The following is a 25892-nucleotide window of genomic DNA, read 5'->3' on the forward strand; positions in this document are numbered from 1 at the left end:
CAGTTCATCATGAATATGCTACTTGGTACCCACACAGTCGACTTGTTCTATACATTTGAATGACTAAATGATTTCCGATTGAAATGATTTTTTGTAGGAGTGATCTTCATATGAAGACTAAAAAGTTAATCACTTTTGATTATAAAATTTGTACGGCTAAGATACGTTATTCACAAGAAAGGAATGAGCTCTTCCTAGAAAGGGAGCATTTTTTCTCACCATCATAAACTATGATGTATGCTCACCATGCACCTACTCATTTGCTATGTGTCATTTCGCTTAATCTTGGTTAATTATTTTCAAAATTGAAAAAGTAACATTTCATGTGAAAGTTAACTAGAGTTACATGAAATGACACATGACAGATGATTAGGTGCATGGTGGGCATGCATCAAAGTTATGGTGGTGAGCAAAAATACAACAGAGTGCAAGTAGTATACTTCATTTTATTTTTCTATTACTGCCACTATTGTGTATAAATAATGGTAAATATTTCTATCAAATATCACATGGAAAATTTAAGCAATTTACATGAAAATGAATTTACTGCTGCTATACTGGCTCGGTTCAGTAATACTAGCATATGCCTGTGAATATTTTTTATTTCGTTTTTAAAATGGGAAGGAGAGAGGGGGAGAAAGTGGGAGTGGGAGTGGAGAGAGAGATTTTTATTTATTAATATTAGATATAATGCTAAAATTACATGTAGTGAGGCTTAATTACAAAACTGTAAAATTTGGTTTTATGGAATTACATTACTATTCAATTTTTTATTTTTTATTTTTATAATAAAAGACTAAATAATATTTTCACAATCTTTTAATTGACAAAGAGAATTCTACTAATATATAGTTTAGATATTCATAATAATAAAAAGTAAATTTACACATAAGATTTCATTGAATATAAATTTATAAATCCAAAACTTTGTTCATCTAAATTCATTTTCGAAAAAGCTTCTCCTTGGACTACAAACCAGCTCAATCCCATTCATAATCAATTTATTATCTGTTAGGTAATGTTGGAAAGATGAAATTTTTAAATCAAATAACATATATATTAATGACATACACATCCTTTTATTTGTAAATTTAATTTAAAAATTTACCCTGGCTATCGCATCCATAATTCGTGTTTGGGCAAGTCCACACCTAGGGGTCCCACACCCACGTCTTTGTAAAAGACACTTTTGTAGATTTGTCGTTTAGTTTTTCTAATGTTTGATTCTTCATATTTCATGTTGTGGCTACAGGATTAGAGCTGACACATGAACCTCCCTTTCCCTTGTAATTAAATAAAAATTATACATTATATTATTAATCTTTAACCCATTTAAGCGTAGAGCTTGGGTTACAGACTGTAATCATATACGGATTGAGGCAAACTTTATATTGGTTCATTATTTTTTTAAGGACCCCGTTTGTTGATTATTTTATAGTCGATTGAAACAACTATCTTTGACAACTTGACCATATGCTCTTTATCTATGCATACATATATCGAAAAAGCAATCAATCCGTAGATTCTTTTGTTTCATTTGGGAAAGAAAGTTATGCATCAATGGTGATCTATAATATTTCTCCTTCAATTTCAAACCTTACACATCCACAATGGTAAATTATGACTTTCGGAAATTTTCCTTTATACCTGCCTAGGATTTGAATTATTTTGCTTGACTGGGTTGTTTATATGTAGGTAAAACAAAGAACACACGTTAGTTTTATTACCATGGCTGGCAGCTGGTCGCAGGGTCGCAGCTTATGAAAGTAACTTTCTTTAGAAGTCAACAAAGGGTTCGCAGGACGTGTGTTCTTCACACTCTTTCTACTGATTAAATTTGACCAACACAAACACAACGTTGCTTTTGTTGAGTTATGAAATTCATGCACATCAGAAGCATCTGGAGGGACGTGATCAATTCTGCATGCACGCATGAATAGGGATGGGCAACGGTTATTGCAGACAAGGAAACACGGTTATTTACTCATAATCATTTATGTTCATATCCGCATAATCGTTTATCCGTTGGGTAATTGTATAAATGGTTATACTCATACCCATAATTGTTTATAACCGATTAACCATACTCATAACCATGTACCCATTTAACCATAACTATGTACCCGTTTATCCATTTTTGAACCTGTTTATCCTTTTTTTACTCATTTATCCCTTTTTTCTCTACATGTTTTTTTTTTTTAACAACATGAAAATTACAAAAGATAAATTTGTTATAATTTTTGTTTTCTGACAATTAAACACCATTATAGATACATATTAACATATATTTTTCTATTTTAATTATTTAAGTCCTCGTACAATTATAATAATTGAAATAATAGTTTACTATCTATATTGAAATAATAGATTGAGCATAACCCCTTAAAATAGCCCTTGCCGACCGAGTCTGAGCAGTCAGATTTCGGTCTTCAGATGGGGCATCAGCTTGCTCACCTATGACCAACAGCTTCTGAAACTCTGCACCATCTGTGATGAGTGTTGTTGAAATTTGAATGTGTAAATCCCCATACTTGCTTATGGTAACATTGAGCAAGATATATATTAAATTAAATAAGTAAATGGATATTTGTTATAATTATGGGAAATACTTATAATCGATAGATACCAGTTATAATCACGAATAATACCCATAACTGATGGATACCCGTTATAACCGTGGGTAATACCTATAGCAGTCCATTTAAATTTCACAGATAAACGATTGTACCTATAACCGCTTGTTTGTCTAAACGGTTTCATATAACCGTAACCGTGAACTTTAAATGAACAGGTAACCGCGGTTACCCAAACACATGGGTATTTTACCATCCCTATGCATGAATATAATAGAAAAATTAGACTAAATTTAACAACAGCTCAAATTTTAATTAAATAAAAATTTAAATAAAATTTAAAAAAATATAGAGAAACTGGACTAAATCCCACAGTAGCTCAAAATTTTGAAACTAGATCAAAATACGCCATATATTTTAACCTTCCACACCTCTCAAATTCCCTAGGGGATAGGGGATTAAATCCACCAAAACTCCTTCGCCCCATTCCAATACATTGGACTCTGAAGGAGCTTAGGCTAAAATCAGCTAACATAGTCCCTAGGCCATGTGACACAAGGCTGACATCAACTACAATTACAAATTAAAAAAAAAATCATAAAAATTAATTAAAAACACAAAAATATAAAATAATAATAATTTTTTCTATAAATATCTAACTATATTTTTCTACCTTACACCACATTTTAATATTTCCAAATACTTTCAACCAATCTTTTATTATCATCCGAAATTAAAAATAAAATGGGCATTGTTATTGGCACTCCAAAATTCTCATTCTACAATGAACTAAAATTGAGGAACTATTGCCGCAATTTCTTAAAAAAAAAAAAAAAATATTTATTTTATTTTATTTTATTTTTTTATATATATACAGAATGCTCAAATTCCTCCACAGTCCACGGTAGGTGTGACAACATCTGAGGTTCTTAAAGGCCAAATTTTAATTTGTCAATACTTCCTAGCCACTAATATGAATTAGCAACCCAGCTTTCTGTGAAAGCATCATTTGTGCTCTCATTAGCACATTCTTAAGAGTCAAGATACACTCACACCTACTACATATAAGAGTTTCAACCCTAATCCTTCATTACCTCTAAATATCAAGTAACAAATAAAGAATACGCATTCCATTTCTTTGTATCTACTTTTTGTGCATATTATTATCCGTCGTTTACACTCTCTTATGAATAACTTTAAACGATTATTTAGGAATGTGACTAATAAGGGTTATCAATTCATATACAATGGCGTGCAAATTATTGACATAAATAAAAACTTTCAGTTTATTTAGAAATTATGTACACATAACTCATGCAATTAGGATAAGTTCATTTTGAAAATGTATGGTAGGATAATCACACAAGTGATTAGCTACAACTTGTGATGTCAGGTCATAAAATAAATGATTATTTTCATGATTTATAATTACCTAGTACATTTATTAATGTAGTTGAATGTGACTGAATATACTTGAAGATACCACAAGTTGAATGTGAGTAAATGTCATAAAATGAAATCATTTTCAATCTTTACGAACGAATTAAATACTTCTTATGAAATTGTTTTATCCTATTAGCTTAATTAGTACAATGCCGAAATTATGCGTTCGATAAAAAATACGTGTCAATGACTAATACAAACGCATACGTACGTGAGCAACGCATACACTCCCACAGGGCAGGCACAAAAAATACTTTCATTCATACAATGCACATCACAAAGGAAAATAATACACCATTAATTATGATCATTTTTGTCATCTTCATAACCTGGAATTCATCATAAATCTCAATAGTTCATCTGCCTCTTTTGTTTCTTCTTTTTGTATTTTCTTGGTCGGCCAAAGAAAGCAGTCAATTCGTCGTCCCAAAAAAAAAAAAGAAAGCAGTAAATTCAACCACCACAGAAGGGCATTCTGGGCAACAAAAGTAGCGGTATCTGCAAATCTCCGACTTAACCAAGGACAAAATGGTAAAACCATCACTGTAGTTGGGCATTTCCCGCAAGGAAAAATATATATAAAACCTTGAACCCCTCATTTCATTCAGCAGAAATAACGAAAGCTTTTGTATCTCTCTCTCTCTCGATTTTCTTCCAAAGCACTAAAATCAGTTGAATCAAACTTTTTTCCGTGAAAAATCCCAACTTTTTGATCTTTTCCGACACCCTTTTCAGCTGCAAGTCCACTGTGAAACAGCAAAATGTGTGGAGGTGCTATTATTTCCGATTTCATAGCGCCGGTGCGGTCCCGCCGGCTCACCGCCGACTACCTCTGGCCCGATCTAAAAAAACCTAGTTCTGGGAAGCGGCTCTCGAAGCCTCTGAGGTCCGAAATCGTTGACTTGGACGACGACTTCGAGGCTGATTTCCAGGAGTTCAAGGACGAGTCCGATGTGGACGAGGACGATGAAATGGTTGATTCCAAGCGCTCTGCTTTCTCTGCCGGAAAGCCCTCTTCTGCTCGTGGTAAAAATCTCCTATTTTCTTCCCTTTTGTTGTATTTTGTTTCTGTATATGCATGAATTTGTTTTCATTTATTTATTTAAGGAGTGGATTTAAGTTAGAATGGTTATTTGTAAATTGTAATTGTTGCTTTATTTTATCTACTTGGAAATTTTGTGGCTTTAGATTGAACAGATATTCTGGGTGAGCTCTTTTTCTTAGATAAATTGTAAAATTTTAATCTTGCTTATTAATTATATGTGTGCGCGATATTGATTTGATTGTTGGGATGATCACTTTAGAAATAACTTATCTTAGTTCTTGTGTGTTTTAATCTGAGGAATTTGCGATATTGATTTAATATTGTATGAGTTTCCTCTGTAAATTCTTAATTAATTTTGGAATCATCAATCTAGTTTTTCATTCTTCTTTAATTAATTTTTATCGAAAGTTTATAAAACTTTGATAGTTTTCTCTATGGTAATAATGGATTCATTGTAATTTATGAAAGACCAAGCTCAGATCCAGATCGAAATGAAATTTCCAAGCAAGTTGAGAATATGAATTTATTGATCAATGATAATAATTTTTTTTCTTCAACATAATTTTTGTGTTAACATCTGCTTGTTTCTTAATATGTTCTTTAATTTGCTACCTATCTCGTGTGATGATCATGCTTGTAACGACATGGAGATCAAAGTTTTTGGTTCCGTGTCTTTCGGATATTTTAGAGATCACATCTACGAGTTTCTGCTATTTGATAAATTATTATGCTATAAAGCTTGATACTATGCAGCTCGTTGTAGACTATTGTGGTATTGAACTCAGCTTTATGTTTATGTTAATTTCCTGTTAGTTTTTCTCACCATATTTTAAAGGCTACTCATCATTTTTTAAAATCCAATTTACATGTAAACAGATTTGTGATGTTTTCTTGATGCATCTTTTTGCTTTGGCTTATTATTTTCTCTCTTTTCAATCTTGAAGGTTCTAGCGCTGTGAAATCTGTGGAGTTCAATGGGCAAGCTGAGAAATCTGCAAAGAGAAAAAGGAAGAACCAGTACAGGGGAATTCGCCAGCGCCCATGGGGTAAGTGGGCTGCAGAGATCCGAGACCCAAGGAAAGGGGTTCGGGTTTGGCTTGGAACATTCAACACTGCAGAAGAAGCTGCAAGGGCGTATGATGCCGAGGCACGTAGAATTCGCGGGAAGAAAGCGAAGGTTAATTTCCCTGAAGAAACTCCTCGTGCTTCTGCAAAGCGTTCCATCAAGGAAAATCCTCAGAAATTGATAGCCAAGACAAACTTGAGTGGCACTCAGTCAAATCTGAACCAGAACTTCAATTTTGTGAACGACTCAAGTGAGGACTACTACAATGCGCTGAGTTTTCTGGATGAAAAGCCAACAATGAATAACTTTGGATACATGTCCACCTTCCCTGCCAATGAAGATGTTGCACTGAAATCCTCCGTTCCATCAGAAAATGCCCCTTTTTATTTCAGTTCCGATCAGGGAAGCAACTCCTTTGATTGTTCTGACTTTGGCTGGGGAGAACAAGGCTCGAAGACTCCAGAAATCTCATCCGTTCTTTCATCTGTTATGGAAGAAAGTGATAACTCACTGTTTCTGGAGGATTCTAACCCAACAAAGAAGATGAAGCCTAACTCACAGGATCTGGTGCCTCCGGAGGATAATTCGGGAAAGACACTGTCTGATGAGCTCTCAGCTTTTGAGATGAAGTACTTTCAGACCCCATATCTTGATGGGAGCTGGGATGCTTCAGTGGACGCGTTCCTCAACGGTGATGCAACTCAGGATGGTGGTAATCCAGTGGACCTTTGGAGCTTTGATGATCTGTCCGCAATTGTTGGGGAAGCTTTTTAAGCGATGAACCTTTCCCCACCTTTCTAGTTTATGTAAATAAAGCTACATGTTAGTGAGTTTTTCAGTCCTCTGTGAGCTTCTACATTGTTTCATTATTGGTCTCGTGTTCGGTCCCATTTTATCCAGAAAGAGTTCTCGGTTTCTTGTACTTGTTCTTGCAAGATGTGTTTCGGGTTGGAGTGCAACTGTGTAGGCTGTTGAACATGAATAAGGCTTGTACTTGTTCTTGCAGGATGTGTTTCGGGTTGGAGTGCAACTGTGTAGGCTGTTGAACATGAATAAGGCTTGTACGGGGAGTATTTTAAGCCGTAGTTAATGTCGTATGGAGAGCGTACGGGTATTAGGTTTACTTTCACCTCCATAGAGCTTGAACTTCTGGTTTCTGAACTTTGATGTTTGTATTGATGAAATTGTGTGAGCAATGATGGAATACTGAAACCTCATAATTCTGTACTTGTTTAAATTTATTCAGGTCTTTCATTTTACAAGAGGCCGTCAGATTTTGCATTGCTCGCTAGCCTTGGTATTTGGTTCAATGTATTATTGACTTGGTGTTTGGAGAGAGAGAGAGAGAGAGAGATCCGTAAGCATGGTATTTGGTTCACTGTATAATTGACTTGGTGTTTGGAGAGAGAGAGAGAGATCTGTATGACATATCTGACCCTTGGAGGATGACGGAATTACCAGAAGGGCAGGCCATTTTTATTGATAATAACAGGTCGTGTTTTTCAAAGACGCATGATGTATCTGGCGCAGACGACACTAGCTTATTGCAAGTGGCATGGAATTGGTTGTACCGTCCAGGTTTATGGTTTTAACATATGCATCAGCCACGTGAAGGGTGTTGTCACTCTGCTGTGCATGTCTGCCACTTGTTTCTCTCTATCGGGATGGTTAAATTGACCGACACGTGGCAGTGCCTTTGGCACGTAGTTTGTAGTGTAGTCGGGTATAACCGTTTCATTACTTCATTTTATTTGTCTTTCTCGTCACGTGAGCTATGTCACTCTTTCACTACCTTCCTTTCCGCTATTTCTCTCATCACGTTAGTTTTTCACTGTTTGATTACCTCCCTCTCTTTGTTGTAACTGATTCATTACCTTTCTCTCCTCCCTCTCGTCATGCGACCACTCACATGATTAGACATATCGAGGAGATAATGAGACGGTTACACACAAGATTTTGCTCGGCTCTCCAGCCCCAAAATGTGCCTCTGACGCTGGACCCTCAGCCTGCCTCATGCATCAGCAGCAAAGAAATAGACAAATCCATAGGGTACCGGGGAAGGGAGGGTCCTTATTGCATGGGCAGCTGTGATTGTTCTCGTTCTCTCATTTGCTAAAGGACGTGGAAGCAAAAGCATGGCAGAACAGAAGCATCACTGCAGCACCTTGCTCCTGTGCTCACAAGGGCGACTTTAGCCATTACTCACATGTTTCTGTGCAGAAAAACTTACAACCAGGGCAAGGACCAATGGGGATTAGGTGGAGGGACCAATGGGGGCTGCTTGTGATTTGAATTTTCACCACAAATATGTGGGTTTGAATTAGTGTTATTGTAATAAGGGATGTTTAGGGGGTTTTCTAATTGTTAGAATACAAGGGAAGTTGAACCTAACACACCTACCTCATTTTCCCTGTGAAGCTTTGATGACAAACTAAGTGCAATTCACCTAACCCTATGAGTGTTCCAGAACTATCACAATCTCATATCAAATAAACATTAATTGAAGAGAAAGATTGTCCCAATGTTCCATGCAGGAGATTCGACCTTATCAACGGGATACATTCTTATGTGAGTATCTTATTTATCACGTAATCGGATTAACTACATATTGATTTAATATTGCATTTATGAGAGATTTTATCTTATACATTCCTATTTGAATGTCTCACTCATCACGAGACCAAGTTAATCTTCGTATACTGATAAGTGAGCTCACTAGTGAGACACTTAGCTAGGGATATATTCTAGTGATACTCAAGATTTTCGCTACATTGAGATTTGGTGGATTTCAAAATTCTACCCTAACCCTAACTAGCGAGACTGGGAAGCTAAAAATGTTGAGACTACTAAAGATTGATGGGCTAAGGACAGAAACCCGAGGAAAAACGATTATCTTTGAATCACGTAACCAATGTTACCACTTACGCATGAAGTGCGGGTCAAGCTAATGCTGAGTGTGGAATAAGGCATTGTTAGACTACATGTTTATCTCTCCATTTCCCATGGGGAGGGAAAAGGTGAAACGGATCATCACTATATAAGCAATCAATCAACTTAAGTAAAGGTAAGAAAACATAACCTCTTATTGACGTAAGCTATTCTACAAACACTAACTTGAGCGTTAGAGTGCCTTTTGCAAGTAAAACCCACCCTCCTCTTTTCCTTCTTTAAATTCACATTCGAGAAGCTCATACATGACCTATAAGAACCTTGTCGGTAACCCGTGAAAGCATTTCTTTTTGTAAGAAATCCTGCTCCAACATAGATGATCTTTCCTATACACTGTTTGGTGGGGAGGAAAATGTTTGGAGCCATGGTTTTTGACCAAAGAAGGGAGGCAAAAGAAAGACACCAAATTCCTCCTTCATGTACAAGTAGTACCATTTAAAAATCCTAAAACAAACACATAATAGTGCAGTCAATTAGCCTAGGCTAACATGATGATCTTCCATGGATGTTTCACAAAAAATAAAAAATGGGACTATTTATGTTTCCGAAAACTCTGCCGTGCATATTTTCTCAAAAGATCCTACTGTTTCTCCTCCCCGATGATATGACTGTCAAATTATTCTCCCTCCCTATTATATTGATATTATCTTTAACTTATTAATTACCGCATGCACAGACTAATAGGTGTTGAGTTTTATCATAAAAGATGTCGGTAATATTAAGGATCGAAACTCTCGTATATTAATTGTATATTATTATCATATGACTAATATGAAATCGTATTCTCCAACAATGACATGGTTTCTTTACCTTTGTAAAATTTGGAATGATTTTTATGTGCACCAAATTGTGTTTTTTTGTTCAATCATAAATTCGAATTTGAATCATCTTTTAATATTTGGAAGAGTAGTATCATTAGAATCAATCAGAACTAGTTTGAATACAAATTGCTTGCACAAACAGGTAGGAATATTCCTATTGAGTTTGACATTAATTCGTTTACAATGGTGCTATTTACATACCTATTTTTATCTCTGATAGACTTTTCTCAATTTTCAGCCATCGAATCCGAATGAATTACAGAAGATAATGGATAAAAATTAATAAGATCTGTAAAAGGTAAAAAGATATGTGTGAATAACACTACCTTGATTTACTGTATATGTTGTTGGAGCTTTACCTATGTGGGTTTGGTAAGCATTCACATGTCCCATCAAACTGCATCATCTCATTCTATGGTCTTTTCATCATTTGGTCCTTCTCAAACATAGAGATCACCTAACCTAATCAACTATTCTTTAAAACCAATCAAAGACCGAGATTGATGTTGTTTGATGGGTTTGTTCACCAATTAGGTAATACGTACTCATTCTTCTGTGGCTGGCTTTTAGCAAAACTCACATGGCAAATTCACCTTTGTTTCTTGTCCCTTTGGAGACATTGATGCCTACTTTTTGAAATTTGAATATTTCTTATGGATGCACAATCTTCAAAAGAGTAATGTTCATTTGCAAACCTATGTTGTTAGATAAATAATCTTACAGCGGACAACCATAAATTAAAATTCACGCATTACGACAAAAGAACATTGTTCAGCATGAAGATATTCAACTTTTTGTTTGGGCCAAGAAAATATTCAACAATTAATCATGCATGGTTTACATTATTAGCTAATACCCAAATTGAATTTGGGGTGAAAATCTCAAAATCTCACTCCTCTCTGGTTATTTGCCTTTTGCCAAAACGCAAGGATGATTAGGTCCTCCTCCATCTGTGAAAACCCACATTTGTAATTAGATGCTATGATATTAGGGCGCATCTTTACATAAACAACCAAATGATAGTAGGTAGCTACCTAGCTTGCTTACTGATTACATACAACAAGGTGAATTATGAAACCGAGATCAGGGTCACAATTTTAAATTAAGCAGACTTTTGACCAACTGTTTAGAGATACTTGGGGTCATGCATGTGGGAATTCTATATACGTGTAAAATGTATTTTTATTTATTTATTATGATTCTTTTTAACTCAAAGTCAAATGTACCTGTGTGTGATTTATTTAAATACATGCCCTAATTTTTATATTATATTTAATATAGCAGTTAAAATAAATACAATCGAAGACTTGATCTTAGAACAATCTGATCTACCAATCACTCAGTTTTTTTTATTCCAAACTAAAAATTGAATCATAATTTATATATTAGGCCAATGATTTTTTTATTATTTTTTTTTGGGGTCATTAGTCAAATTTACATATGTAGTGCCAACTTTTAGTTTCTTTTCCTCTCACCTCATAAAAATTAAGCAGTTTAATTACTTCATATTGATTATAGATGACGTTTTATTACAGTAATAAAAATAATTATGTTCATATATTTTAGTGCAGATTTAATTATCACCGATGTCTCTTTTTTAACAATTAACAAGTTAACCCTATCATTTATTATAAAAATAAATAAATAAATAAATAAAACTCCATGGCATTCATTCATTCATGGCTTAATGATGACACGCAAGATTCTCATTACAGTTCATCTCAAAAAGGTAACAGGGGCACGTGTAAGTTTAACACATCCCGGCCCCTTATGCTAAAACTTTCAGAAAATTTATGTCATGGTCAAGGATATATATGGTCATTTACCTAATGTCGCCTAACTTCTCTGAAACCATGCAAACCGCATATTATTAATATGAGTTTACATGTGAAAGTTGGTTTAGTTCATAATGCTACATCTCACTTAGTAACATGAAATTTATATAAAATTTAATTGTTGTAAAGATTTATTAAATTTCTATATGCAAGATCTAATAGTTAATTTTTTAAACTATTCAGTAATACATAATATGAAAGAAAAATTAGTGAAAATTTGGTGTATATTGTTCGCTAATTCTCTAACTTTGGTAAAGTTTTTTTGGACCATAATACAATTTGGTTGTACTTATATATGTCTCTTTGCAGTCTATCGACTCTGTCCACATGTCTATAAATTATGCGTCTCCATATATAAGCGAGAGGATTGTAGCAATCTAACACTAGCAATCACCCATGTTTGCTTAGAATCAAAGCTTGAATTTTCTTTTTTTTTGTTTTTGTTTTTTTCTTCTGGGAAATGTTTCTAACATGTTTGCCATAAAGAGCAACAGACTTCTAGAATCTCTATGGGACAAAAAGTACAACTCAACACGTTCATACCCGCAATTTGATAAAATTATAGCAGAATATTAGAGTTTGAATTGTTATATGTATTCTTCTTTCAAGGAGGCACTAATTGTACGAATTACATAGTTGACTAGGATTATAAAGGAATCCCCAACAACAAAGAAATTATAATAAAAATTACAATAAGGAAATTCTTGACTCACACCTACATTCCATCTTAAGTTGGTGTATAGATATGTTTTAAGCCAAACTTGTCAAGGTGAATCATTAAAAACCTTTTTGGACACCGCATGTTAACACATCTGCAAACGACATCTCTAATCTTACATATGAAAAATCAACAATCTTGATTTCCAACTTCTCCTTGATAAAATGTCTATCCACTTCAACATTTTTGAACGGTCATGTTGAACTGAATTATTGGCAACCTCCCAAGCTGCTTTATTATCACAATAGAGTTGCATTGGACCCTTTAGTTTATAATCAATTTCAGTGAGCAAAATCTGAATTCACAAAAGCTCAAAATACCATGAGCCATCCCCTGAACTTTGCCTCTGCAGGAGACTGACATTATGCTTTTTGCTACGCCAAGTAACTAGATTCCACCAACAAAAGTTCAAAAAAAAAAAAAAAAAAAAAAACAAAACAAAAAAAAAAAAAAAAAAAAAAAATAGAAAAAAACACTCATACATCGAACACTAATCAATTATGTTACCAACCCAATCGGCATAAGTGTACCCTTTAACCTCCAAATGTCTATTCTTCAAGAACATTAAACCTCTTCTAGGCGAAGACTTCAAGTAACTCAAAATCCTCATCACAGCCACCATATGATCTTCACAACATATGCAATATCACAATGAGTAAGAGACAAATAAACCAACCGACCAACCAACCTTTGTTATCTCCCTTTATCCATTGGAATTTGTTCTGGATATATAGCTAGATGATGATTCTGAAAATATGGGAGTTTTTGCAGACTTACACGCTAACATACTAGTTTCGAAGAGCAAATCTAGCAAATACTTACGTTGGGACAAATAAAATTGTAGTAGAATTGAGACAGGCAAGAGGGTTTTTCGGGAATTGAGACAGGCAAAAACTTGTTCTAAGACTAAGATGAAATTGTAGTAGAATATTAGGGTCTGGATTGGTGTATGTATTCTTCTCTCAATGAGGCAATATATATACAAACTACATAGTTCACTAGGGTTCCAAGGAAATCCCAACTAATAAGGAAATTACAATAAATGATTACAATCAAGGAAATACCTGACTCACGCCAACACAATCCGCCAAGAAAATAATCCATAACTCTTTTTTTATTTGGGCATTGCTGGCTGAGAATTTTAAATCGCCTAGAAAATATAAGGAAAATGTTAGGGAGACTATCTTTTCAAATTTCTTTTTTTTTTTTTTTTAAACCATATGATGTAGCAATAAAGTAAGACTTCATAATTAAATTTAAAAAAAAAAAAAAAAAAAGAAGGTCAACCATCAACAACCACGTTATGTGATTTACAAAATGTAGTTTAAAAATATGATTTATCTAGCATTACCCCAAATATATCCAAAAAAAACAAAACAATATCTGTTCAAAGTTCAACGCCTAGAATTAGTTCTGAGCCACGTTTTTCTTTAGTTTTTGGACAAATATTTTCAATTTCTCAAATTTATTTTGACTTCTGCAACTCGTGTTGGCGAGAAGTCTTTTCTTATTCATCACCCAGATGTATTAATTCCCATGATTTATATACAGTCATCTAATTTCAAACTAAATAGAAACAAAATTTCTATATTTGTTTGACATTGATATAACTTCAAGAACTGAATTATCAGCCATGGAAAAGCAAAGTTCTGTCTCCGTCGTTTTGTTTCTTCATGCAGCACTACTGATCTCAACTTGTTTTGGAAGCAAATCCCGGCCTGCAAGAAAACAAGTTGCCTTGTTCATCTTCGGAGACTCTTACTTAGATTCTGGCAACAACAACTACATCAACACTACAACTCTCGACCAAGCAAATTTCTGGCCATATGGAGAAACCTACTTCAAGTTCCCAACTGGAAGATTCTCCGACGGACGTTTGATGTCAGACTTTATTGGTAAGATTTACAAATCTTTTATAATGTCGTCCTTGGTTGTACATGTCCACTTTTGTTAGCTAGCTAGCTAACCCAATACAAGATTTTTTGTCTGCTTATACTTTATCGTGATCTAATCTAATTTGTATCTTATCCAATATACTTTGCAGCTGAGTACGCTCACCTGCCATTTGTTCCACCCTTTCTTCAACCGGGATTTCGCCAATATTATGGTGGCGCGAATTTCGCATCTGCCGGAGCTGGAGCTCTGGTGGAGACTTTTCAAGGCGAGGTATGTATTCTTTACATTTGAGAGTGATATTATGATATGGCCAGCTATTAATACAATTTGGTATGCATATTACTCTGCTGCGCTACTTAATTAGGTGAGGAAATGAAACATATATCACTTGGTGACATTCATGATGTTTCCCAATTATTTGGTAAGGTGAAGCACTAAATGTTTAGCTTGTATACATTATTAAAAAAAAAAAAAAAAAAAAAAAAAAACAAGAAAATTGAGAAAATTAGGTGTAATGGTTTTATATATTGCCTCGTTATCTGACATAAATAGCGTAAAAAATCAATAGTAAAACGACACGTAATATTTAAATGTTGGTGAGTTATTAACCCATATCATATAAACCCTCACGGTAGAAATTCTTGTGTGGGAACTTAGATTGGGGTAAGTGTGAGAGAGAGAGAGGCTGGGACCACAGTAAGATAAGTGTAGGCCTCAAAATTTGGGGGTGGTGGGGTAAGGGGGTATTTAGGTTTTTCTGAATATGGAAAACATTCATGAATGTTACATCTACTTGTCACTCACAAATTGCAGCTAAATAGTTATGGAACCTTCATATTCCGTCTTATTTCAGGTCATTAACCTTAAAACACAACTGAAGTATTACAAGAAGGTAGTGACCTGGTTCAGACACAAGTTAGGCGATGTTGAAGCCAAAGTGACATTTTCAAGAGGCGTCTACTTGTTCAACATTGGAACCAACGATTACATAAGCCCTTTCCTAACCAACTCTCCCATGTTAAAGTCCTACTCTCACTCACGATACGTCGAAATGGTTATCGGCAACTTGACGAGCGTCATCCAAGTATGCATTAAACAATTTACACAGAGTCTGAAATGTTATGTTTTGAAATTGTCGGTCAAAAACACACATTTTATATTCGACCTGACTCTACCTAATCAAACGAGTTTGAATTTTTTATATGGTTTGATTGGGTGTAAAATTGGCAGGAAATTTATTCAGGAGGGGGGAGGAAATTTGGGTTCATCAATTTGCTGGACTCGGGTTGTCTTCCGGGGGTCAGAATAATCAAGCCTGAAAATAATGGTAGCTGCTTAAAGGAGGTTTCGTCACTTGCCAAATTACATAACAAAGCTCTCTCCAAACTCCTCATTCAACTTGGAAACCAGTTGGAGGGTTTCAAATATTCACTCTACGACTTAAACAGCAATCTTAGACAGAGAATCAGGCATCCCTCTAAATATGGTACGTACTCAATGCACACAAGCAAATTAGTTGTCTTAATTCCGTGCTTAGGTAAACATTATGCCGAACTGGCTTGCCCTTGTGCCTTACGCGCGAACCAACAAGCTCAACACAACACGTTGCGAACTTCTTATATGGGGTTACTAAATGCACCCTATAACTTGATGAGTACACCCATTTCATATTTATGTGCAATTTGTTCTGTTGCTAAAGAGGGCTGAAGCCACTGGGGTAGCCTAGTGAGGAGGGTGGGCAGGGTGATAGGTAGCAGTACGTTATGGTCGGGTTTAAAACCGCCAAAGTATCTAAAAAACAATAGTGACAGTCCAAATCTAGACATAACGTCTAAGCACAAAAACATAATCATATTCCGTATCTTTTATGCAAATGTATTTGCTTACAAATGTGTAATACATTACAAGTTACAAGTAGATATTGAATTGTGTAATTGTGTGTGATGAAATTAAGGTTTTAAGGAAGGGAAAACAGCATGTTGCGGAACAGGTCAGTTTAGAGGAGTATTTAGCTGTGGAGGGAAAAGAACAGTGAAGAAGTTTGAGTTGTGCGAGGATCCAAATGAATATGTGTTCTGGGACTCTTTGCATCTCACTGAAAAGGTCTACAAGCAATTTGCTAATGAAATGTGGAGTGGCCGGCCATTGAACTCCAAGTCCACGACAAGTCTATACAGTCTCAAGGATCTCTTCCAAGACTTGTAAGTCTTTTGCATCAAATGTAACATGCAGCCCAAATTGGACACATTAACTATTAATTTGAGGTAACATGTGCCTTGGAAACTTCAAATTTTCAATCTTTGGTTATACATTAAAAAAAATATATTTTATGATTCCTCTACGCTATAATGTCAGTAAATGAATGATAAATTTACTTACGACAAATGATAACGTAAGGTATGAGTCTTATTTTTAGAATTGATAAAGAAGTCGGTCCCACGTTGAGTATATGTGTTTCATTCTCAATGTTTAATGAGATATCCTAAAAAATATGTTCATCCCATACGTGAACAATTTAGGTATCATTCTCCGATCAAACCATATAACTCATATTCCCGAAACTGTTAATAAACATGCCCAAAGATAAGGCCAGGTCACAAAATTTTCAATTTGATGAAGAATGAATCAAGCGGTAATAATTTGACACCACTCATGTATCTTTTGGTACTTCGGTTAAGCAACGCAGGCGAACACCAAATAAGTCTTTGCTTCTGGAAGAACTATAATCGGAATGGTAAAGGCCTTTACGGCCAAATTTTAGGTTATATCTGGTACACGGTTTTCGTTATGCAAGTCTTTGTGTATGTATTCTTACTTCAAAATCTTTGGATGTTCACATCTTCACCACAGATAACCAAATTTAAATGTTCAGACGTGACGCATATGTTTCTAAAAATCCATATGTCAAACTAATCAGAAGAAAAAGTCATTTTAGATTTGTCAAAGAGTAGTTAGATGCTTCTGTCCGGCTATACGCACCCAATTTCATATATAAAAAATAATAGTTGGATCCTTCCACAAAAAAAATGCACATATCCCTTACAAAAAACGTATCTTCAAGTTATAAGTTTTTCTTGATCTTCATTTGAAGATTATCCAAACAAAAGATCTTTTAAATCGGAAACCATTTAGTCATCCAAATGTACAGAATAAATTGATGGTGTGAGTACCAAGTAAAATATTCGTGATGAATTGTTCATTTATACACTTTATTTAAAGCAAATTACTATATTATATTTATTTGAAGTTCCCGACTGGAACCAAATATTGGAAGTTGATGTTCTTATAGGTTTGAAGAATTTCAAAGAATGGAACCCTTCCTAAAATTAGTTGTCATGAAAATGAGCGCGTAACATAAAAAATGAAAACAAATATGTTTATAATGTTCGAGATGAGAGAATGAAGGGAAATGTTGTTTGCTTACGTACCTTTCCTTCTGGATTGTTTTAATTTGGAATTTTGATCGATTGTTTGATTTTTTTCTAGAGACCAGGTCATTGGTTTTTATGTCTAAATTGATAGGTCACTGATCAGCTGACCAAAACACATTAGGTCACCGTGAATTGCCCCCTATAAATAGCTATATAATCATGTAAGTTGAACATTCGAATTATCTAGCAAACAAATTAATATGGCAAACACAAGCTTCCAAGTCTCTTGTGTCTTTGTCTTTTGTACGTGCCTCGGCCTTCTCATCACAGCACAAAGCCGCGGCCAATTTGGGTTTGAAAAACCTGTACCCGTTTTCTTCTTTGGAGATTCATTTTTTGATGCTGGAAATAATAACTACATCAACACTACTTTTCGGGCAAATTACTGGCCATATGGTGAAACCTTCTTCAAGAACCCAACCGGAAGATTTTCCGATGGTCGACTAATTTCAGATTTTATTGGTAAGATATATACTTTACAATTTTGTGAATATTTTCGTATAGAAACGTGAAATATTGTTAGTATATGTAATCAACAGTTAAGTATATAAATCTATTTTGCTGTTACAGCTGAGTATGCGGAGTTGCCATTTATCCCACCGTATCTACAACCTGGTAATGATCAATTTACATATGGTGCAAACTTTGCATCTGCAGGAGCTGGTGCTTTGGTCGAAACAAGCCAAGGTTTGGTACGTAAGTAACATCATTTTGCATATGAGTTCAATTGGGTTACTTCACTAATTTGGTTTTTATAATGATAAGCATATACTATACAAGAAAAGTCACGCACGTTTGTCAGAGATATACTATAATGTAAATTACAGGCATATGCTATATTGTAAATTAGGTCAACCATTGCTCACCACAATTTTTTTATACATTTGGGTTCCATGCACCTTGACCAGAGGTACATAATATATATTTATATACCAACCAATGTAATATAAGAAATGTAGTACATCATTACAAAGGAGGCAGATTGTCTGTCCTTCCATTACCATGCCCTTCTCATCCCTTTCTATATTGTAAGATCACGGTTAAGCCACATCAACATTTTATATTGTTTTTTTTTATAGAGATAATAAGATATATTGACGTGACTTAATCGTGACTGAACAAATAGGAAGGGATGGGAAGGGCATGGTAAAAGGAGGGCAGACAGTCTGCCTCCCATTATAAAACTGCTTATACTTGCTACCTACTCATGGCGGATAGGGATAAGTTCACCTCCTCATACAAACAAATCACTTTAAAGACTTGCCTATTATTAATCTGTTCAAATTAATCTTACGAGCAATAGTTGTTGACAAAGAAACACTTACGTCAACAACCCATTGAATGCATGTAATAGTCAACAACCAACAATAGCAAAGCCTTTTTCCATTAAGTGGAGTCAGCTTAATGAATCCTAGAACGCTATTACACTCGATTTTGTACAACGTTTTCTGTTAGATCTAAGTACTCTAAGTCTTTTCTTGTAGTCTCTTCCAAAGTCTTCCAAGGTCTTCCTCTCCTCTTTCGGCCCTAAACCTCTGTCCCATAACCACTTCTTCTAATCGGAGCGTCAGTAGGCCTTCATTTTACATGTCCAAACTATCGTAACCGATTTTCTCTCATCTTTCCTTCAATTTTGACTACTTCTACTTTACCTCGAATATCCTCATTCCTAAATAAATGTAACTAGTCAACAACCAATTTAGTATAAAGAAATGTTGCCAAGAACATATTTGATTTGGGCTCAAAGCCTCAAACATTGTAACTAACTTCTTTAAATTTACATATGTATCATCCTCCATTACTATAATCAAACATGTCCCTTAAGATTTTGACAAAAACAAAAAAAAAAAACATGTCCTTTAAGGTGAAACTAATTGATGTCTGAACCTTCCTCAGGTGATAGATCTTCATTCTCAACTTTCATATTTCAAGAGCGTTAGGAAGTCGTTGAACCGGAAACTAGGGGATGAACAAACCAAGACCCTGCTATCAAGAGCTATTTACTTGTTTAGCGTCGGAGGCAACGATTACATTTTCCCTTTCGAGAAAAACTCCAGTGTGCTCGGACCCCACCCTCATGAGGAATTTGTTGGCCTTGTGATAGGAAATATCACTGCAGTGATCAAAGTAAATTCCTAGCTAGCACGTACTTGAAAAACAAGAGATTTTCCCACTGATATATATGCCAAGTTTTAAGTAATATTAATGTCGATGTGTCAGGAAATATATAGAGAAGGAGGAAGGAATTTTGGGTTTCTTGGTCTTGATCCTCTTGCTTGTTTACCATATTCAAGAGCAGTTGTTGAGGGACAAAATCGTGGTGGCTGCTTTGACAAAATCACACCATACGTAAAACTACACAACAAATTACTTCCCAAACTCCTACAGAAGCTAGAGAGAGAACTCAAGGGATTCAGATTCTCACTTTCCCAAATCTATGAGTTTCTGACAGAAAGAATAAATCACCCCTCTAAATATGGTATGTACATTTCCTCGATTTTCTTATAACTTTCTCTTGCACTACTAGAAATTTCAACTTTACTGATTTTTTTTTGAGTAATTGCCACGCTAATATATCTTTGAGTTAAGTACAAAAAACTACCTCAACTATGGGTCAAATGACACTTTCATACCTCATCTTTTAAAATTGACAATGTTATACCTCATCTTACGAATTTGTGTCAATGTTATACCTTCCGTTAGCTTGGCCGTTTATTTCTCAGTTAAATGTTGACGTGGCTTGATCCGGGACCCATTTTTATTAAAAAATTATTAAAAACAAAAAAAATCATTTAATATTCTTTAAATATTAAAATAATAAAGAAAAGTTATTTAAATAAATAAATTAAAAAAAAAAAAAAACTCAATTCGTCCCTTCCCCCCCTCTCTCCCTTCTCCCCATCTTCATCTTCTTCCCCTTTCTGCAACTACAACCCAGAAAAACAGAAGAGGGAAAAAAAAAAAAAAAAAAAAAAAACCAATTTGTTTTCCCTGCTCCTCACCCCCTCTTCTCCCCACACCCACGCACCCAACCTCCCCACCTTCGCACCCCACCCTCTGCACCCAACCTCGCACCCACTACCTACAACCCCAAAAAAAAAAAAAAAAAAAACCCAGAAAAAAAAACCCATTCTCCTTGGCGAGGAGAAAATGGGCGCCGGGGGCGTCGGGGGGGTGGGGGGGGGGGTGGGTGGGGTGGGGGAATGGGTGTGGAGGGGAGAGGGTGGGTGCGAGGGGGGCGGACGAACTGGGTATTTTATTTTATTTTTTTCTTCTCTCTTCTTCTTCTTCTGCAGGTTGGGTGGGTGGAGGGGACGGGTTTGCTGCTTTTTTTTTTTTTTTTTTTTTCCTTCTCTCTTCTTCTGCTTCCCTCTTCTTCTTCTTCTTTTGTGGGTTAGGTGGGGGGAGGGGGGGTGGGGTTGGGTGGGAGGGGACTGGTTTGCTGCTGTTTTTTTTTTTTTCTTTTTTTTTTTCCCTCTTCTTCTTCTTCTTCTTCTTCTGCAGGGGGGACGGACTGGGTTTCCCATTGTTGTTTTTTTTTTTTTTTTTTTTTGTTTCCTTCTTCTTCCTCCTCCTTTCTAGATTGCAGGGGGTTGAGTTTGTGGTGGGGGGAGGGGGGACGGACTGGGTTTCCCATTGTTGTTTTTTTTTTTTTTTTCCTCTTCTTCTTCTTCTTCTTCTTCTTTCTCCTTCTTTTCTGGGTTGCAGGAAGATGATGGGGAAGAGAGAGGGGGAGATGCACGAAAGGAGAGGGAAGATGATGGCTAATGTTTTTTTATTTTTTTATGTACTTTTTTATTATTATTTTAATATTTAAATAATATTAAATGATTTTTTTTGTTTTTAATAATTTTTTTATTAATTTTTTAATTAAAATGGGTCCCAGATCAAGTCACGTCAGCATTTAACTGAGAAATAAACGACCAAGCTAACGGAAGGTATAACATTGATACAAATTCGTAAGATGAGGTATGACATTGTCGATTTTAAAAGATGAGATATGAAAGTGTCATTTGACCCATAGTTAAGGTAGTTTTTTGTACTTAACTCTATATCTTTGTTTCTAGATTATGAATCTCGACCATACATTCTAGAGATTCTTTGATTACTTAATCTATGAGAAAGAACTAAGTGATGTTGTTTTTTCTTTTGGGATGCTATTGTTGGCAAAGGTTTTGAGGAAGGGAAAGTGGCATGCTGTGGAAGTGGTCCGTATCGAGGAATTTATAGCTGTGGAGGCAAGAGAGGAACCAAAGAGTATGACCTGTGTAAGAATGTCAGTGAATATGTCTACTTTGACTCTGGTCATCCAACTGAAAGGATCTTTCAACAGATTGCCGACCAATTCTGGAACGGAACTCCCAACTCTACCGTGTCTTACAATTTGAAAACACTATTTGAAATTAAGTATTAAGTAAATTAAATCTTCTAACTGGGTGTTAGAATATAAGGAAAACTAATTAAAAGAGTTTGAAACATTTGAGTTTTAACGACAACGACAAAATAAAGGGTAAAGTCAATAGTACCATGATTGACGTTTTAGTGTAGAAATATGATTTTTCGTTAAAGTGAACAATACCAGTAGCATTTCGTTAAAATTCCCTAGAATATAATCATTTTTTAATTTTTTGTATTTTATTTTATAGTTCAATTTTTACTTTTAGACCCTATTGAGCGATGAATTTTTGCCCACAATGTAACGAGAAATGTTGGCTCACATATAATGTAATCGCATCGGTGTTTACTGTTTAGTATTGTAACTTCGTAACTTTTTTGTATGTGATGAGACATGCAATAATGTTATTTATGAGTTAAATATACTAAATCACACAAAAACCACCAAGCCTTTGAGTCCAACTAGTGATACTTTTTGTTGGTGTTTGGTCACCTGCTACTTGGTTGTCAATCGGAGAGCCTAGTTATTTGCAAAACTCAATTCGTAATTTGATCGAATTATTCTAAAAGCTGCTGAATTGGGGTTTTTGACAGCCACATAAGCATATAACAGAGTAATTAACTGAAATTCTAATGGAAGTATGAAATTGAAATGAAATAATAGTAAACGTATAAAATTGAAAATGTTTTTAAAATGTTGTATGAGGTTGCATTTGACCACAAACTTAAAAAGGTAGAATGTAATTTACCCTAATAAATAAAACATAGGTCCCAAATGGACTTTTGCTCCCAGCCACAACTATTTAAAATTTTCTGACTACTTAATTATCTTGTGATGCTCTAATAACTTAACTATAACTTAACTGTTTCTCATAGTTCCTATTCGTTTGAGACTCTTCCAATACATGCACGAGAGCCTTGATTGTTCAATCATTCTCCCTTTTCTAAAAGAAAGAAAAAACTCGTCCACAAGTTTCATTTGGATGCTTTTCCACATTTCGTCGACCGCCCAATCAATTGCTTCCCACAACAACAATTTTAACATTATCCACAATAGCCACTTTGAAAAGATGAGACGTCCCCCCGTCGATCCTTGGCTTGTTCACATTTGAAAAGACGACTTCCTTTCCCACATTTCGTCGGCTGCCTAATCAACCCTTGGCTTGTGCATCAATTTCAACATCTATTATTACAAAGACCTTTTATGAAAAAAAATCCTATATTTAGAGATAGGTGATTAAATTGGTGACACGACGTGCCTACAAAGGCTTTTTTATGGTATCAGAGTAAGTTATTCTTGTGACACGTCGTGAACTCAAGTTGCTCAACTCGAACTTGCTTCCTAATATTGATCAATAATTGGACTTTCGAAAAGTCATGTGTTGCCTCTAGTGATGGACTACTAAATATCGACTGGGCTTTTGAAAAGATTGGCACAGCTGTGGAATAATGGCCAGCTCCCATTGTGGAATTGGTTTCCATTGTAACCCATGTATGGCTACTCGTGATACAAAAACATAAATTGATTATTAATTAGCTTTGCATTGATGTTGCAGCTGAGTATGCCATGGAACTTTTAAAGGCCACGAAAGGTCTGTACAATCTGCGGGATCTCTTCCAAGAATTGTAAGTCTTTTGCATCAATGTAACATGCAGCCCAAATTGTGCACATTAACTATTAATTTGATGTAAACTTGTGCCTTTCAAAATTTCAGCCTTTGGTTATACATTAAAATAAATTCTCCTAATGTATTTTCATCATGTTGTATTTTCTTTTTCAACAGAGGCAATATTTATGTCTCTCCCTCTTTTGTCTTGTATTTTCTTTTTCAAAGGGAGTTAGGTGTATGTTCCCCACTCTTTTCTTGTATTTTGTTTTTTTCTTGCTCTATTAGGGATAAGTTTTATGTTTTTCTGACTAGGTGTAACTTCTTTTTTCATATTAATAAATTTCTCTCGTACAATCGAAGTTTAAAAAAAAAAAATTTCTTTTACGATTCCTCATTCCATAATGTCAGTAAATGAATGACAAATTTACTTTAAAAACTGATAATGTAAGATATGAGTCTCATTTTTTAAATGAATAAAGAAGTCGTTTCCATGTTGAAAATATGTTTCATTCTCAATGTCGAACAAGGTATCCTAAAACATATGTTTATCGCATGTCTAAACAATTTAGGTATCATTCCCAAATCATTCCATATGGCTTTTTTTTTTATGTTAGATTAAGGAGTCAATGGAGTTCACACCCACATCATGGTGCAAAGGCAACGGTATCATAAGCCCAAAGATTAGACCAGCTCGCAAAATCATTCCATATGACTCACATTCCAAAAATGTAGATAAACATAATCCCAAAGATTACCAGCTCGCCAAATTTTCTAAAAAACACGTCGTCGAGTTTCATTTGAATGCTTTTCTACATTTCCTTTTCCATATTTCGTCGGCTGCCCAATCAATTGCTATCCAAAGAGAAAGTGGTGGTGTTGGAAACACCTGAGCCGGTGTAAACACTGGAACTCTACACACGATCTCTTCAATAAACATGGCTGATGATTAGATCAAGGAAGAGTAGGGAAGAGGTATACCCTCAGGAGTAGAGGAAATGGGCGGATTAGAGAGAAAATTGGGAAGAGACAACAGTAGATGCAGGGACAAAAGAAGGAAAAGAGAAAAGAGAAAACACTACAACTGACCCTGGCCGAAGCTAGGGCCGGTGTCACCAAAAAATCCTAAGTTTGAAAGACTCACAAGCAATGAGAAGTACTCTTAGGTTAGAGAGTCATACTAGTAGTCGGCTTCTTTTGCTTTGTAGCCGATTATCCCTTGTTTACGGCTATGCTCTGGAAGCAAATTGGATCTGGATGTGGTATCTGCAGAGGAGATACTCAACGGGGAACAAGGAATTAGGCGATGAACTGAAAAGTTTTATGTGGGTGGAGATACAGTGGAAGCTTCTGGCGGAAGTTGTGTTGTGTTTCTGAGCCATACGTCTGTTTGGGCCTTTCTGCTTTACTTTTGTTTTAGACCTTTTTTGTTTGTAGTGTATGTGTCTGTTGGGCCTTTGTTGTATATTCGTGCTTGTTGTGTAATGAAATTTCCCTTTGACCAAAAAAAAAAATATAAAACAATAAAAAAAATCAATTGCTATCCAAAACAACAATCTTAACAATATCCACGTTAACCACTTTGATAGATGATATGTCCCTGTCAACGCTTGGCTTGTCCTGTGTCAGTTTCCACCACTAAAACTTTTTATAAATAAACCTCACACTTAGAGATAGGTTGTTAAGTTGGAAATAATATGTACCTACAAAGTTTATTATGGTAGAACATGTTATTTTCTCGATCTGTCCTGAGCCTGAATTACTGGGCTCGAACTTGCTTCTTAAAACTGATTGATAACTACGATTTTGAAAAGTTGTGTGTTGGGTCTAGTGATGGATTACTAAATAGTAAATACATGTGGATGCAATCTTACGCCATTTTCTCTTTCAACGAAAATGCACCTATAAAATAATAACACTAAAGATTAAGGCCAAAAGCCTTACGCGCCCACGATAAATGGGGAGGGGCTTTGGCCGAAGAATCTCAGATGCCATAATTAGAATTCTGAGAAGAATGTGTTTAGGAGTTTGTAGGTAGCAAATGACTTAACTTTTTAGTGGGATAATAGGGCTATTTATAGAGAAGTGGTGAGTCCTATTTGGGGAATAGTGG

At 35.3% G+C, this 25892-nt stretch overlaps 3 protein-coding genes and 1 long non-coding RNA gene across 5 annotated transcripts; 3 read left to right on the forward strand and 1 right to left on the reverse strand.

Moving 5' to 3' along the window:
• The first annotated feature begins 4540 nt into the window (after nucleotides 1-4540).
• On the forward strand, nucleotides 4541-7389 carry LOC137739805 (ethylene-responsive transcription factor RAP2-12-like). 2 transcript variants are annotated; one of them, XM_068479521.2, is made up of 3 exons: nucleotides 4622-5042; nucleotides 6006-6949; nucleotides 7134-7389. In XM_068479521.2, exons 1-2 carry the CDS (start codon nucleotides 4778-4780, stop codon nucleotides 6899-6901), a joined length of 1161 nt encoding a protein of 386 aa, XP_068335622.2. In that variant the 5' UTR covers nucleotides 4622-4777; the 3' UTR covers nucleotides 6902-6949; nucleotides 7134-7389. The 2 variants fall into 2 exon arrangements, with proteins under 2 accessions (XP_068335621.2, XP_068335622.2); XM_068479520.2 differs by having other exon boundaries at nucleotides 4541-5042; nucleotides 6006-7389.
• A 6461-nt stretch (nucleotides 7390-13850) lies between these two features.
• Nucleotides 13851-16679, forward strand: LOC137741172 (GDSL esterase/lipase 5-like). The gene is made up of 5 exons (XM_068480981.2): nucleotides 13851-14345; nucleotides 14495-14616; nucleotides 15200-15430; nucleotides 15577-15832; nucleotides 16301-16679. The coding sequence occupies exons 1-5, from the start codon at nucleotides 14084-14086 to the stop codon at nucleotides 16549-16551; spliced, it is 1122 nt and encodes a 373-aa protein (XP_068337082.2). The 5' UTR covers nucleotides 13851-14083; the 3' UTR covers nucleotides 16552-16679.
• Nucleotides 16680-17951: 1272 nt separating this feature from the next.
• On the forward strand, nucleotides 17952-22613 carry LOC137740807 (GDSL esterase/lipase 3). The gene is made up of 5 exons (XM_068480609.2): nucleotides 17952-18239; nucleotides 18348-18469; nucleotides 19674-19904; nucleotides 19998-20256; nucleotides 21950-22613. Exons 1-5 carry the CDS (start codon nucleotides 17978-17980, stop codon nucleotides 22189-22191), a joined length of 1116 nt encoding a protein of 371 aa, XP_068336710.1. The 5' UTR covers nucleotides 17952-17977; the 3' UTR covers nucleotides 22192-22613.
• Nucleotides 22614-23727: 1114 nt separating this feature from the next.
• Nucleotides 23728-25285, reverse strand: LOC148694255 (uncharacterized). The gene is made up of 2 exons (XR_015966154.1): nucleotides 24961-25285; nucleotides 23728-24706 (listed from the first exon to the last, which is right to left on the reverse strand). It is a non-coding gene; the product is annotated as an uncharacterized LOC148694255 (long non-coding RNA).
• Between the last annotated feature and the right edge of the window lie 607 nt (nucleotides 25286-25892).

This window comes from Pyrus communis, chromosome 9, assembly GCF_041283825.1.
Source record: "Pyrus communis isolate YQ-2024b chromosome 9, ASM4128382v1, whole genome shotgun sequence".
Taxonomy (NCBI): domain Eukaryota; kingdom Viridiplantae; phylum Streptophyta; class Magnoliopsida; order Rosales; family Rosaceae; genus Pyrus; species Pyrus communis.

Bases quoted from the DNA above. Each gene is read 5' to 3' on its own strand.
- LOC137739805 (XM_068479520.2), top strand. From the start codon at position 4,778: ATGTGTGGAGGTGCTATTATTTCCGATTTCATAGCGCCGGTGCGGTCC. The intron at 5,043-6,005 runs GTAAAAATCTCC...TCAATCTTGAAG, and splicing joins AAAGCCCTCTTCTGCTCGTG to GTTCTAGCGCTGTGAAATCT.
- LOC137741172 (XM_068480981.2), top strand. From the start codon at position 14,084: ATGGAAAAGCAAAGTTCTGTCTCCGTCGTTTTGTTTCTTCATGCAGCA. The intron at 14,346-14,494 runs GTAAGATTTACA...TATACTTTGCAG, and splicing joins TTTGATGTCAGACTTTATTG to CTGAGTACGCTCACCTGCCA. The intron at 15,431-15,576 runs GTATGCATTAAA...TAAAATTGGCAG, and splicing joins ACTTGACGAGCGTCATCCAA to GAAATTTATTCAGGAGGGGG.
- LOC137740807 (XM_068480609.2), top strand. From the start codon at position 17,978: ATGGCAAACACAAGCTTCCAAGTCTCTTGTGTCTTTGTCTTTTGTACG. The intron at 18,240-18,347 runs GTAAGATATATA...TTGCTGTTACAG, and splicing joins ACTAATTTCAGATTTTATTG to CTGAGTATGCGGAGTTGCCA. The intron at 18,470-19,673 runs GTACGTAAGTAA...AACCTTCCTCAG, and splicing joins TCGAAACAAGCCAAGGTTTG to GTGATAGATCTTCATTCTCA.